Consider the following 14,887-nt stretch of genomic DNA (forward strand, 5'->3'; position numbering starts at 1 on the left):
CCAAGGTCAAGCAGCACAGAGACGGGGGACAGAAGGGACAGGCAATGACTGTGTAACTAGTGAGGTCTTTTAGTCTATACATCACTTGTCACCCCTTATCTTTGAATGAACTGTTCATAATTAAGTAGCGTGACTGAAGATGTGAAATTCTACATGGCAAATACTGAACTTGCACCTCATTTATCTCTTTCAAGTGTTTAATGAATTTTCAGCTTCAGCTAATGAATAACAGCAATTTCAGGCCCATTGTTCTATGCAGAGAAATTTTTAATGGCCTATGGATAGTTTTGTACTTAGGAGCATGGTAGAGATTGCCAAAATACAAGAATACACTTTTTTTTTTTTTCAGGAGATCCAACATTATCTTCAATATCAGTATACAGTTCATATTCACAAAAAAACCCTGAATGTACAATGCACAGAACCTGCTCTTTTGGGATAAAAACTAAACAAAAATTGCCTGCCTTCTCCTACCCTGCCCTGCAGGTAATAACCCATTTCAGTTTCCCCAACAGGTCCTTTTTGTGCAGAAATTTTGACCACAGCTGAAAGCTCTTAATTGCTAGCCATATACTAATAAACACACAGAAGAAACGTGGAAGCCCAATCCTTTCTTCAAAGATGTCCCAAAATAAGGTAGATTAAAGGATAGGAATGGGGAGACTTCCACACTCAAGAACTTGGCATAAAGCACACTTTTTTTTGTCACCGCTTTTATTGGAAAAGGAGCCATGAATGTTTCCACCGGCTCCTACTTCCACGGAGTAGGAAAAAGCCAGTCACCATAGCAGCTGTGCCTTCAGTTGGTTTCATCATTCAAGACCAAGTACAGAAGTTTAAATGTGGAGAATAAAGCATACACTTGCGTATACATATGGATTTATACTAAAATACTTAATAATTTGACCCCAGTACTTGAACAAATGGAAATGCACTTGCAGCACAGAAGGGTACTCTTCTTGCTAGCCAAAGCCGGAGCAAATGTGCTCTACTTCTCTTACCCACCCAAAGTGACCCCTTGCATCTCAAAAATGTAGCTAAAGTAAAATACTGACAAATAAAACTGTGGTTTTCAGTCACAGAAGCAGAAATGTACATTTAAAAACAATTGTTTAGCCAAAGAAAAAAGTTTTACTTGAAAACACAGGGTTTTTTAAACCTAATCTGCTAAAAGTTAATGTTTGTCTTGTCTTCAACTCCTTATTCAATTTACAATGAGAGAATTAGTGTGTTAATTTGGGCTTTAGACAGTGGGATGATATGAAGTCATCTGATCAAATACATAATGTCAAATACGTAACATGCCATACCCTAACATGGCCAGATGGGAGACGTGGAGGGTTTAATAGCTCATCCTTGTCTATTGCTTGGAGGCGAGTCCCAGACTGCTGTAGCGTGTCTGTGCAAGGTCTGATGTAGTCACTAGAAAAGATGGAATAAATTGCTTTTAGAAAAATGTTGCAAAATTAATTTAAAGATCCTGCTGGCAGCTCCAGTCTTCAGATTTGTAAGCTTTTGCAAATATTTTCTTTTGGAAGTACAGCGCCTGAACCAGATTTCCTGCATATGCTATATAGGCTTGCTTTTCTTGGCCATCTCAGAAATACCACTAATCATGATCAATAAGATTGAAAATCATTGTCTGTCTTGATCCATAATGTTTGTTGTAACTTCTGGCTTGATGTCTTTTCTACTATATGCCTTCATTAAAAACTCTGGATGTTAATTTCTGTCATATTAGCATTGGGAAGTTAACTTCAGTCTGGGAGTTAACCAGCCTTGTTCTGAAATCATAAACATGCTTCAGTGGGAGTGCCTGCAAATGTCTTTCTGTAAACTGGCTTTAATCCTGTCATATGACAATCATAAGGATTGCCATTCTGGAGGCACAGCTCATCTTGTAGTACTCCTGGTGGCTGCCAGGATCACAGCCTTCAGACATGTGTATTGGACAACTAACCACAGAATCCCAGACCGGTTGAGGTTCAAGGGACCTCTGGAGACCACCCAGTCCAACCCCTGCTAGAGCAGGGTCTCCCAGAGCAGGTTGCACGGGATCGCACCCAGGTGGGTTTGAATATCTCTGGAGAAGGAGACCCCACAGCCTCCCTGGGCAGCCTGTCCCAGGGCTCCGTCACCCTCAAGGTAAAGAAGTTCTTCCTCATATTCAGAAGGAACCCCCTGTGCTGCAGTGTGTGCCCATCGCCCCGTGTCCTGTCCCTGGGCACCGCAGAAAGGAGCCTGGCCCCGTCCTCTTGGCACCCGCCCTTAAGGTGTCTGTAGATGCTGGTAAGGTCCCCTCTCAGCCTTCTCCTCTCCAGGCTGAGCAGCCCCAGCTCCCTCAGCCTGTCCCCATCAGGGAGACGCTCCAGCCCCTCATCATCTTTGCAGCCCCTTGTTGGACCCTCCCCGGTAGTTCCCTGTCTCCCCTGAACTGGGGAGCCCGGCACTGGACCTAGCACCCCAGATGTGGCCTCACCAGGCCAGTTAGGCATCTTCTATCTGAACTTTGCTGATGGAAAAGACAGGGTGGGTTTTCTTTCCAGAAAACTGAGTGAAGTGTATTCAGGTAACTTCAGGTTTGTCCTAAGGCAGAGGTGACTGCTGCTAGCCAAGAAACCTGCTGCCCATATCAGTGTTAGAAATTGCGAGAGGATGGATGCCCTGCTGCTTCCCTCCAGTGGTCCAAGGGCATCAGCTGAAGGCTTGGCAGGAGGGCAGGGAGATCATGACTTCTAACTATTCCGCTTTGCTTCAGCTCAGAGTGAGTGAAACTGGCATCACTTTCAGGTGGAGCAGCCCTAGCAAGCTCAATCTGAGACTCTTCAAATTGAATTCTTATCTTATAAAAAACAAGGCCTTTTCAAAAAGCCACATTTCAAAATGAAACTTGTTTTTGAAAGGAAAGCTACTTTTAAGTCAATAAAATTCAAAGCATATTGAATTTAAAGTATATTACGAGGAGACGTCTGCCCATTTTCCTATTGGTGATTACAGTCAGGCTGATCAGATTGCCATGTCTTGGTAACTATTTTAAGTGCTGAAACTTGAAGTTGTATAAGTTTAGTTCTGCTCACTCCTGTTCATTCCAAAGGACTGTAGTATCTCCGTATGAAAAGTGTTTCACAGGAATAATGTGTTTATTCTGCATTGTGCTTGTCAAACGGAACCATTTAGCAATTGTTTCCTACATTTGACAAAATGATGTCCCAAAAATGCGTACAGTTTAGCATAGTCCTAAACAATTTCTTTATGACAATTTGAGACACTTCTTTTCATGCACTTGTGTGCTAATCTATATATACTGGTTCTACCAACTGCTGTGTCCCATTCTCTGTTTTGTTCTACTGAAGTTTTATGCTACACTGAATACAGTTTTGTTACTGAAATAGATGGGGGGGTTATCTTTAATTTTTTTCCTCAGGAATTGCTTTCTGTCTGCTTTTTAAACCAACTATATAGGACATATTGTTGCAGTTTAGGTTCTCTGAACTTTTAAGAAGAAGTATATTCTTCAAGCTTTTAATGAATCCTTTCAAAGTGTACTTACAAAAGAACAGGCCACAATAAAATGACCGCATTTAAATAACTATAAAACCTGGACAGTAAAAACAAATCTACTTTAATTTTCCAAGATGTCTATTATTATCAGGTTTGTTAATGTGCCAAGATATGCCAATGGGACCCAATTGGCAGCACTTTTATATCGGTCAGTTTTACTTACTTAGGTACACGCATGCGTTCTATGAAACACTCTCTTAAGAAACCCCATCGTACGTGGCGGTTGAAGGATCAAAGGCATAAGAACCCAAGTCCAGGTAGTATTGTGCTGTGTCTCTCAAAGCTGTCCATGATTCACTAACCTGAAGCAGATCAAAACAGAAAAGAATATTCTGAGCTTTGATAATGAATAAATCCAGTGTGTGACTACTGAGCAACCTTGCCTACGTTGATAAATTGGACAGATTTCCTCCCTGGCCCCAAAGAGTTACTGTTACATGTCAATCCTGGACCTGTATGTGCTGCTTTTTTTTTTTTTTTTTTTAATTTTAAATAGGTGTTGCAAGATGATGGAAGAAAATACCTGTTCAGCCACAATGTATCCCCATGCATTCTGGCTGCTGCTTGGGTCCCAGTAGTTCTGAGAGTATGGTATCTGTCGTTTAAGTCGCATAAATTGATTTGCTGATTCTTCTGTCAGAAAAGGTGCTCCAAGGACACCTGACATGGAAGCTGAGAAACATTTGTAATATCAGAAAAATATTTTAGAAAGCGCACTTCAAAAAACTTATTTATACCCCAGGAGCATGTCTTTGGATGTGTAGTTCATTTAGCAGAAATCAAAGATGGTCCTGCCTTAGATCTTCAGAAAGACTTTTGGTGTTTTTAAGCCTGAAGTTAATACAACAGCTGCTATAAATCATTATTTTGCTGTTGAATCCAAAGTAAAGTCACAATCAAATTAAGGCACTCATTTATTTTTAATACAAGGTTTTATGACCAAAAAAACCCCCTTAGAATGGAGTTATGCTAGTCTCAGGTGTGCTGAGAAGCCTCAAGAGTTTTAAAAAACCCTAAACCTATCTATGAATTTAAATATGCCTTCTAAACCTCCTGGTTTATTCTGATTAGTAGCAGCATAGAAATTGCATGCATGGAAATTCCTCTGTAAGCAAAATATATTGCACTTCTAACCTTGTTATTGCATTGCTTTAGACAGCTTCTGAGGTCACCCCAGGTGCCAAAGCACTTCTTGTAGATCATCTTGAAATAACCATTCTACCTAAGAAAAAGGGCTGAATTCCTCATTAACTTCATATGAAAGTTTCTGGTACGGGAAAAGTCTTTTCTTTTTAGTCTCCAGTCTTTGAGACACAAATTCATTTGGTGCTAAACTGGTCTGAAACAACATGTCAGTACGAATCATATGATTTTTTAATGAACCAATGATTAAGTTCAAGCTCAGCTACATCAACAAAGCTGAGGCCAGTGTCTGTAAACAGCTGTGCTCCAATTTAATGAAGTGGGTTTAGATGGACACCTGAGGGTGACCTGCACACTCTTGGTATAGATGGGCCAAGAACTTGAACCCCTCCCTGTTTTGTCTTATAACGGGAGCTCAGCAGGGCAAGCTCCGGCCTCACCGACAGCTCTCCAGTGCCCTTATTTCTGAATTTCTAGGGGGGGAAATCTAACTGAGAATGTCAAACGTTTGCTTTCATGTGCAGTGCTCAGCTGAATCCAGTTCGCTTACTATTATTGCTAGCTTTGCTGATCGCCCGCAATGTGGTCGCTCGAGTTTTTTAAATAGAAGAAAACATACGCTGAATGCATATATGTCGCAGATATATAAGCTAAAGTATTTGCTGTTCCTTTTCACTTTGCTTCTTTTCGAAGCCAAAAAACGTTTGAAAAGAGTGTGACAAAATGCTTGACTATGCAGTAATGAACTAAAAAAAGGAGTGGAGTTAGTTGTCATCTTCGCTTTTAACAAAGACATGAAATACTACTTTAGAAAATTTACTTAGCAAGCAATGACAGTCCCTGTAGTTCTCTCCTACCGCAGTTTCTTTAGATTCCAAGTTACTATAATCAGAAACTGGAGGAAGAAATTCTGGAGTAGGGAGTTTTCAAGGAATGCCATCTTTAAAAATGTTAACAAATCCATGAAATTCAGACACTTGGTGTGAAGACTCTTGTTGTGTGAACTGCTCTTTCCCCTTACAGAACGGAGGAATAGCTGCTTCTGTGCTTCACAAAACAAGTAAGATTTTGGCCTGGGTAAGAAAAAAATATATTTCTTGCATTTGTCTGTTAAGCTGCTACACTTCTGGTTTGGAGTTGCACAAGATACACTAAGCTCGTGCCAAATTTCATTATTTATCTGGCAATTTGCTATTTCTATCCCATAGATAGAAAATCTATGACCTGGTAACTTATCTTCAGTGAGTTTTGCTTTGTTGTGGGTGGGGTTCTTTGTCTTGAATATTTTGTAAGTTCATGATTACATTTCTGGATGGGGATAACTGAACTGGGATCAGTAATTGTCTCAGGAATGGGCTTCGCTTTTGTTTAGATGTACATATAGTTAGTAAGGGCCATTAAACATTAGATTTTTATCACCAATATGTGCTCTGGCCTTCTCGTTTGGCAGTAAGCTAGAAAAAAATACTACTAAGTAGCTCTGGGTTTTTGTGTTTCCTTTCCCTGCTGCCAGCATCTTCATAACAAGAGCTTGCTGCTCTGCTTGGTGGGACGGTGAGATGTTGTCTTGGCTGCTGTGGTGTAGAGTGCTGCATCTTAAGGTTATTAACTTTCAATTTTTAATATCTGGTCTGCTCCAGCTGCACCTGTATCCAGTGAGAGATGCCATCCCTAAGAATACAGAATATTCACTTTGTTTAAAGTGCATTTGCCTGCTCCAAGGAGAGGCAGGGAGGTCAGCTCTGCTTTTGGCTGCTTTTGTCATCGTTGACACCCAGCTCTTGTTCTTTTCTAGGTGGTATCTCAAACCTTTCTGCCTCTCACCTTTAGCATCTGGGAACCATCTCTGCAGGGCTTTTCCCTAACTGCTGGGGCACTCCAAAGATGTGTAAGTAGCAGAAGAATAGAATCATAAAAACGTATAGGTTGGAGAAGACCTTTGAGATCAAGTCCAACTGTTAACCCAGGACAGCCAAGCCCACCACCAAACCACATCCCTAAGCACCACATCTACATGGGTTTTAAACACCTCCAGGGATGGTGATTCCACCGCCTCCCTGGGCAGCCTGTGCCAGTGCCTGACCACCCTTCCCATGAACAAATTGTTCCTGATAGCAATCTACACCCGCCCAGCACAGCTTGAGGCCAATTCCTCTCGTCCTGTTGCTTCTTACTTGGGAGAAGAGACGGACCCCCATCTCACTATAGCCTCCTGTCAGGTGGCTGTAAGGAGTGATAAGGTCCTCCTCCAAGCCTCCTCCTCTCCAGACTAAATCAGTAAGTGCCTTTATGTTCAAGCTGATCCTTCAGGCTCAGTTCATTCTCCCTTCATCTTACTGTAAAGATCGTTACATGTCTCCGAACAGGGCAAACTCCATTCTCCTCCAGAAGAACTCCGCTGAGACCATTTCTAGAGAAACTAGAAATACTCCTGTTGGTCTTTCACAGGGACTACACAGACAAGCAGGGTTGTGTGTCTGCTCGTGCTCTGGCAGAGCTCAGGGAAAGCAATGTCTTAAAGCTCTAACGTAGACCTGGGGGCATCAGACCAGATGTCTCCATCTGAGTAGCCCCCGTGAACACGGTGTATTGTCTGCCGCAAGTAACCTACATCTTGCTTCAATTTCAGTTTCTCAGACCGGGTGTCAATTCCCCCCATCTTTTGAACAGCTTAGTAAAAGATTGTGGAAGAGTTTGTTGCTCAGGTAGGTGCTTTATAAACACAGCCTGTTCCTGGAGGACTGCAGCTCTCCATCTTGCAGAAGACTAGCACAGAAGCCAGGAGAATGGGGTTTCAGAGCACCTGGGTATCAGGCAAGAGGGAATTAAGAGCAGGTGGGTAATGTTAATGAAATGGCTCACAGTGCATAAAGTTGAGCTGAAGAAAGATGGAAGAATTTCAAATTGTAGTGAAACAAAGTTAAGTCACTGTAAAGAGCGGTCAGACATACTGTACATTAAGGTTTTTTATTTGATACCATTTTCCCTCTTATATAAATATGTTATTTGAAAAGCACATTTAGGAATTAATGACCCAAAGGGAAAATAGGAGGAATGTGTGTGGGTAGTGACTATTGCAAGGGCTGTATCAGTTGCTACCAGTTTGTGTTTCCTTTCATCATCTCTTGAAGATTCACTCAGTGTTCTCACATGAAAAGCAAATTACAGAAAAAAATGGGCTGGTTTTAGCAAGCAGATATTTAGCTCATGTAATTATTGCCTTCAGCAGGTAGTTTTGTCTATCCTGTACACCCAAACAGATTGTCCAGAGGGAAAACTATTAGAAATCTTTACTGCTATCGTGTCTTCTGAGCACCTCATTTTGGATTAGTGTGAACTGGAATAAGAATAAATATGCTGGTATATAACTTCACAGGGGGGAGATGGTCATAGAACCTTGTCATCTTTGTGTACTTACACCAGCATTAGCTATAAAAAAAAACACCCAATCCTGATTATGAAAAAGGCATATCAAAGAGCTTGTCATGTCAAGGTAATAATAAAAACGTATTACAGTATAGCAAGCAAAATGCACTTAAAATATAAAATCAACCTGTGTAGTTCTTAAGTTATTGTGCATTAAAATCTCTTCATACTAGACTCGAATGGAAGCTGAGCTCTGTTGTGCAAGGACAGATTTCTAGAAAGCAAGATATTTAGCTGGGTGCAACCGCAGAATCTTCCCAGGAAGACATCTTTTCCTGTCGGCTGAACATGCAATGACCCACTTCATCACACGGTTGAAAAAGTGAGTATGGGATTAAATTTTGACACCTTAGCCTGCTTAGGCACCCATTTAATTGATATACTTTTTTTCTCTTTTAAAAGCTAAGTATGAGCCATTGTGTGTTTAGCAGTCTTTGGGGAGAGCAGCCAAACCACCATTTGCATGTGTAATTGGCAGAGTTAAATGACAAGTCAAACCTTTAAACTTGCTTTAGTATAAGTTATGCATCGAAGCTGCCCCCTTGCAGCCCCAGGAGCCTTATTTACCTCAATCAGCAGTATTGTGTAAGTGGTGAGGAGCATTCTCAAGGCTTGGGACAAAAAATTATCCCTGGTGTGCATCTACCCCAGGGAAAAGTGGTTCACCTCTGATTTGCTGCGATATTTACAAAAAATTTGACAATTACTTAGCAGCACTTCAGGCACTCTCTATGCACGTTGTCATATAAACTGGAGCTATTTGTTCTTCCCCCTAGTTTCTGAAGACTATTGCAAGTTTCTGACAGCCTGAAAACCTTTTGCTGAAGGTATTTATATCAATGGAATTTAAATGTCAAAAGTTGGCAATTGCTCTGGCTCCTTTCCTTTTTTGTCTAATAACTCTTCTTATTATCGGCTTTGGTGATTGTCTGGTCAAAATGTCAGCTCACAGGAGTAAGGCTGCGGCTCTTATCAGCACTTTAAGGACAGATCTTGGACAGAGGCTAAACTTGGACAGAGCTAAACTTCAACCTTGGACACTTTAACCCTGCTGAGGTGGCTGGTGCTGACGTGTTGGGAACTTTGAAAAAGTAAATCAAATGTTGCGGGTCAGGCGTGTTTCTTAAGGTTGGAAATGAGACAGAATGGACTCACACCCCCACCCCTCAATGCTTCAGCTCTCTACATTTCTAAATCCAGAAAAGATTCCCAAAGCCACGCCCCAGGACTCGGTCTGAGGATGCAGAATACCACAGCGCAACAGTGCAAGTGCTGGAAGAAAAGTGTAGAAGCTGGTTTTCTCTTCGCTAAAGTATTTCTCTAGGTTACGTGGCACACCATGGAAATCAGGATGTGGTTATCAGCACTTTGCTTACGTGGTTGGGTGGCAGCAGGGACAGACTGTTGGATCCCGCAGGCCACCTCTGGGCCACGTCACCTTTTCTCAGTTGACAAGTACAATTACATTAAACACCTGCATATTGCTTTTTCAAATGGTGAAAAAGAAATGTGCATATGCACATTGGCCATGTATCCCGAAGTGTTTGGATGGTAACAGATCTTAAAATAAAATTAGATCAGTTAGATTTGCTAACACTTGTCAACAGCAAAATTTAAAGTCACTGATTAAGTGCTTCTACACTGCTTGTACCACCCAGTCTCTGAAATTTTGGCCTTCTCTGTTTATTTTTAAAGCTTGAAATACGGTAGTGTCTATTCTTTGGCAGTTCTTAATTTTACAGCACAGGACACAAGAGCTCTCTGGTTCAAGAGATGAGAGCTCAGTCATTAGCAATCATTAGGGCTATAGCATCAGCCTCCCTCCCTCATCGGCAGAGGCAGACAAGTTACAGACACTTAATGCAGAATTAGCTATTGAACATATTGCTGGTGTGATGCCAGGGGTCAGGAAAGTTGTCAGGTGTGGGTAAATAGCAAGGCAATTTGGCAAAAATCCTAGATAATCCTAGGGAAGGAACTACTTCCCCTGCAGCAAAGTATTAAATAAAAAAAAAAAAAAAAAAAAAAAGCATTGCTCCATTGGTTCTGCTCAGTGGGTCCTGGCAAAATTTCCTTCCTAAATCTGTATGTGGCCATCAGTTTAACCTTGAGTGAATGGGCAAGACACCATATCAGACATCTGAGAGACTTCAGTAATGAGCCCAATGCCAGGCCACCATGCTCTTGTAGCCCATCCCTCGCTGCTGCGCCCTGCAGAGGCTAACCAGCCAGCCAAGAGCCCGGGAAGTCTATTCCCGGACATGTGCGGATGGTTTGCTATGGGGAGGGATTTATAGCAGCTGAGTTGAAGGTGTGATGAAGAGTCAGGGTTTCATTAGTGAGCCTTACAGTCTCCATTTTAATTCACCACCACCTTGGTCATTGCTGAAAGGATTCACAATTAATGAAAAACAGAACTGTTTGTGACCAATGAAACTTTTTTCAAGAGCTCCTTAATAATCAGTAATTAATTCCTTCCTGCCTTTTGAAGAAAGGAGCCAGGGAAAGAGGGTAAACGAATCTGTTAGGAAAGACAGATGTAAGGGTGGTGAAAGCAAAGATAAGCCTTCCAAAAGGAGGGACAGCAGGCTGCTGTGCTCCCAGCTTGGCTTCAAGTGATGCTGCTTGTGTTGTGATGGGAAATGGGAAGAAGGTGAGGCTCAGGAAGGCAGACAAGGATCCAGGAACAGTTGCAGTTCAGCGAGTGCAAATGAAGGGGAAAGGAAGGTTTCTAGGTAAGCCCTAACTTGCAGAAGAGAAAAAAGGGCCCTTTCCACCTCCACCCCTCCCTGCAGAGCCTCGCTGCAGCTGAAACTTAGGCTTGTATGACCAGGAAGAGAATTTGTCCCACAAGAGCGAGTACACCTGACTGTGGTCCCAATTTATAAAGCATCTTTTTTTATTAATTCATGATTAAGCATTGGATAATTCTGTCTACCTCATTTTGCCTTAGCTCTTCACATCAGGTATTTGCTACACGTGCGCTGGAGCGCTCAGATCTAAGAAATGCCTTTAATGCATACATGTGGATGGAGCATCTTTCCATGATGCAGGCAATCACCTGAGAAGTCACCAGTTGCTTACTGCCTGCCTGGTTTGTTCTAATTTAGTGACGAATAAATTAATCTCACAGCCTGTGCTTCACTGATCATCGACTGTACCAGTCTGTGCTGCATTGGAAAGAACATTTTTCCAGCCTTGGTGATGCTGCAGCCCTGCCCCATCCATTTTCACTCTGGTCCAGGTTTTACAGGGTGAGTCTGGATTTTAGGTGCCTTGGTTGCAGGCTGCTGTGAAGGTTCAGGGATCACACAGCCAGAGAGCTTTAAAAAAAAAATCAGTCTCCATAAGCAATTCAAATCAGACCTCCCAGAAATAGATCGTCATGGGTCTTATAAATGCATGTGAAATTGTTTCTTACAAACAATAGACATTGAAATCAGAATAATGTTTAGGGAAGAGTCCAGAAAAACGGCATTAAGCTTTTTCTACAATTTTAACAGTTCAGGATATCATCCTGTAAGAATCCCTTTCAGTCAGGAATGTATCCTTGCTGCTCGTACCTGAGGGCTTGAGCAGTAAGAAGTTCAAAAGTAGTCACGAGGAGCAGAATCAAGACTGTATTTCACAGAATTTGCAATGCAGTCTTGTGCTCGCCCACTCTCCCATATGTCCCTGTTGCAGCAATTTCCAGTTAATTCTGCTCCATCAGTGCTGTTCTGGTGGCAACACGGGGTTTCTTGCCAGCTGACTATTTAACAAGCCAGAAGGGAATGACATGAGACAGGGTGCCAGGCACTTACCTGTAAACAGCAGAGCAGACGCTAAAATTTGAAACATTTTCAGAGCTCTGGCAGATTATCCAGAAAGTATTTCCTTTGTAAAGTGCAGGCAGTCATACGATTTTATACTTTGTTATCTTCAGGTTTATAAATCATTTACCAGATACCTGTAAATCGTTGGTGCGGGCAGAGGGCAGGGTACAGTGCTTAGCTCAGATTTGTCCTGTACACCTCTGTTTGTACACTTTGGACTCTGCAAACTGAGCCTCTAATGAGCAATAATGGCTCATTATCGTGGGGATGCATCAACTTTTTCATAAGCTTTAGAATGCAAAATAGCACATTGGGCTGGTTCTGTGGGCGCTGTATGGGCAAGTGGCGGCGAGTCAGTCTTCTGCATGATGGTTTTCCTCTCACTGTGGTAACGGGCATGAGCGGTTTATATGAATTTATATGGATACGAATGGTGGGAAACGGTGTTTGAACCCACCTGCTCTGAGAGCAGTGCCTAAGTATACAGTATGTTGTAGCGGTGTAACGTTTGGGTTGAGGAAAATAAACCTATGATAAAAGCGGCTGAGAAAGCCCGAGGGCATGGAAGGAGAGAGAGAGGTGGGCTCCTGCCCCAAACTGGGCACAGGTCACAGCATCTCTCATTGCCTTCTGCTAGTGTCAGGACTCTGTAGTGGGGACACTGTGGTGTTTGTGCTGTCTTACCTCTCCTACCTCTCCAATTAGATGTTGCCTTTCTGTCTAAACTCACGGTCGGTAACAGTTGTCTTGCTGCAGAGCATTTTATCTTCCCAAGCTCGCCTCCGCCCATGGCGAGGGACCACGGGGAAGCTGAGCTTCATCACGCTTGAGGCGAGTTGATCTGCAGTTCAGTAGCACAGGTGTGCATCTACCCAAAGATCTTTCTGGCAGGGAATTAGACCTGGCTGACGTTACTGGTCAGGGACCAGACTCCACGCTGATGAGCTGTAGTACTTCACCCTTACGTTCACAGTGAGAACCATGCAGTCTGGACAGTGGATGGAGCAAAGGTTTCTTGGGAAATAAAAGAGCGTTTAGTCATGTCATTCAGAGCCTTACAGTTTTTGTCGTTACATGTTGGTGAGCAGGAGGGGAGACTATTGAACAGGAGGTCTAACAGCGGGATCCTTAAGCACTAGGTTGCTTCACAACCTTATTATTATTTTAGCATTGTTCTAAAACAAAAATAAATCAACTCCACCTAGCAAATTGTGTACGGAGACAGGAGCTCTGCACTTTGGTGCCGTGTTAACAACAAGTATTAATTATCTAAACTTAGGATTGGCTTTCTCCATCTCTGAGCTACTAAATTAAGTGTTAGATGTCAGCATTTTTATGCATTAGTGTAAAAGGTGTGAGGATGGGGACATTTTCCAATGGGTGACCTAGACAGCTGTGACAGACAAGCTCTCAAGAACTGTGGATCCCTCAGAAATAAGTTCCAGGAAAGAATACCCGTTATCTTTATCTCTTAACAAGTTTTCTGGGGCCATCTTCTCCACCCTCTTCCACACTTCACCCTTACATGGACCTGCCTTTATATTGCAGTTTCCCTCCCAAGGGTTTTCCCCTCCTAGTTCCTAGTATAATGCATGGAAGAGCATGTTGGCGTGTCATTTTATATTTATTGTGGTTATCTCTTCTTTAACGTACAGTCTAGTCATAAAGCAGAATGTTAGTGATGTGGCCTGGGCCAAAGGAGTTGATAGTGGCTAGTAAGACTTCACTGCTGCCTGGGAGCAGCTCACAGGGAGCTGCACTGGCAACACAGATCAACACCCACTCCTCCTATCGCATCTCAGGAAGCAAAAGAACAAGACAAGAAAGTTTTTCTTAGGAACAGGAGTTGGAAAAAATTAGGCAGACCGAGGCCACAGATCCCGGCTGACCCTGAGTATCCTAAGTCCAGGCCCACAAAACCTGAAAACTCATCCTTGCTCTTGCAACTTGCAAATAAAACTTGTCACATGCTGGAGAATATGACGTCTTTATATCCTTTACTGATAAAACTTTGTCTCTGTTATAGGGAAAGTCTTTGCTGAGAGGCACAGAAATTCTTCTGGTGGGGTTATGAAACACAGTGGGAATGTTGCAACACCTGGACTTAGGCTCTGGGCTCAGAAGAATGTGTGGTTGACTCTGCTGTGGATGGGACAGTGGTCAGCTAGCTTGGGTGGCGATGTGAGATCTGGGGAGCAGCAAAACTGCAGGCAGCACGTCCTCTTGGACATGCAGATCCACTACCCCTGAGCACTCATCCTGCTTTTCTTTGCTTCATCCCCTATCCTGCCTCCCTCGATTCCTTGTCTGATTTTGGTCTTGCTCCTGGCCCCGGCTCTTTCCTGCCTAGCCTGCCCAGCTCTGCCTTCTTCCCCCGAGACTCGTCTTGCCTCTCATTGCACACTCTGCAATTTCACATAAAAAGATGCTATGTCTGTAAAACCCAGCTTCTTTAGATTGAAAAATTTAGAAGTCTTTTATAAGAAGAGTGGCTTTCCAGTGTGATTTCTCTTTCCTCCTCTCATACATGTCCTGCTACCTACCTCCACGCGGTGTGGAGCCGTCAGGTTCGCTCTCTCCCACCTCCTGCCCCAGTCCTGCTCTTGCCCAGGCTCACCTCTGCTCACAGCAGCCGCTGCTCTTCCTGAAGCCCTGGGATGTATATTTAGCCTGGGGGTTGCATATGCCCAGCTGGCTCACATACAAAAACTTTAAGGAGACAGATGTGTTCTTAGCTGTTCTTTGTGGGCATTATATATGCAATCTGGATACCACTAAAAACCCATGAAAAGCATGAATGTGTTCATTGAATGTAGAATTTTAGCTGTTAATCACTAACAGAGAGACAGGCTGCAATTTTCTGGAAGATTTGAGAACTTGGCCCAATGGCTCAAATTTTCATATGGAGGAATGAATCATCGTATCATTTTCATATGATGCCC

At 42.8% G+C, this 14,887-nt stretch overlaps 1 protein-coding gene across 1 annotated transcript; it reads right to left on the reverse strand.

Annotated features, from left to right (window-relative positions):
* Positions 1 to 1,108: 1,108 nt before the first annotated feature.
* Positions 1,109 to 12,042, reverse strand: C2H3orf85 (chromosome 2 C3orf85 homolog). The gene is made up of 4 exons (XM_056329041.1): positions 11,934 to 12,042; positions 4,085 to 4,233; positions 3,725 to 3,863; positions 1,109 to 1,422 (listed from the first exon to the last, which is right to left on the reverse strand). Exons 1-3 carry the CDS (start codon positions 11,968 to 11,970, stop codon positions 3,759 to 3,761), a joined length of 291 nt encoding a protein of 96 aa, XP_056185016.1. The 5' UTR covers positions 11,971 to 12,042; the 3' UTR covers positions 1,109 to 1,422; positions 3,725 to 3,758.
* Positions 12,043 to 14,887: the final 2,845 nt, after the last annotated feature.

The sequence above is a fragment of the Falco biarmicus genome, chromosome 2 (assembly GCF_023638135.1).
Source record: "Falco biarmicus isolate bFalBia1 chromosome 2, bFalBia1.pri, whole genome shotgun sequence".
Classification (NCBI taxonomy): Eukaryota; Metazoa; Chordata; class Aves; order Falconiformes; family Falconidae; genus Falco; species Falco biarmicus.

Excerpts from the sequence above, each read along its gene's own strand:
- C2H3orf85 (XM_056329041.1), bottom strand. The coding sequence starts at position 11,970 with ATGTTTCAAATTTTAGCGTCTGCTCTGCTGTTTACAG. Across the intron at positions 4,234-11,933 it reads GTCTGCTCTGCTGTTTACAG|CTTCCATGTCAGGTGTCCTT; the intron begins GTAAGTGCCTGG and ends AATGTTTCTCAG. Across the intron at positions 3,864-4,084 it reads GATACATTGTGGCTGAACAG|GTTAGTGAATCATGGACAGC; the intron begins GTATTTTCTTCC and ends GATCTGCTTCAG.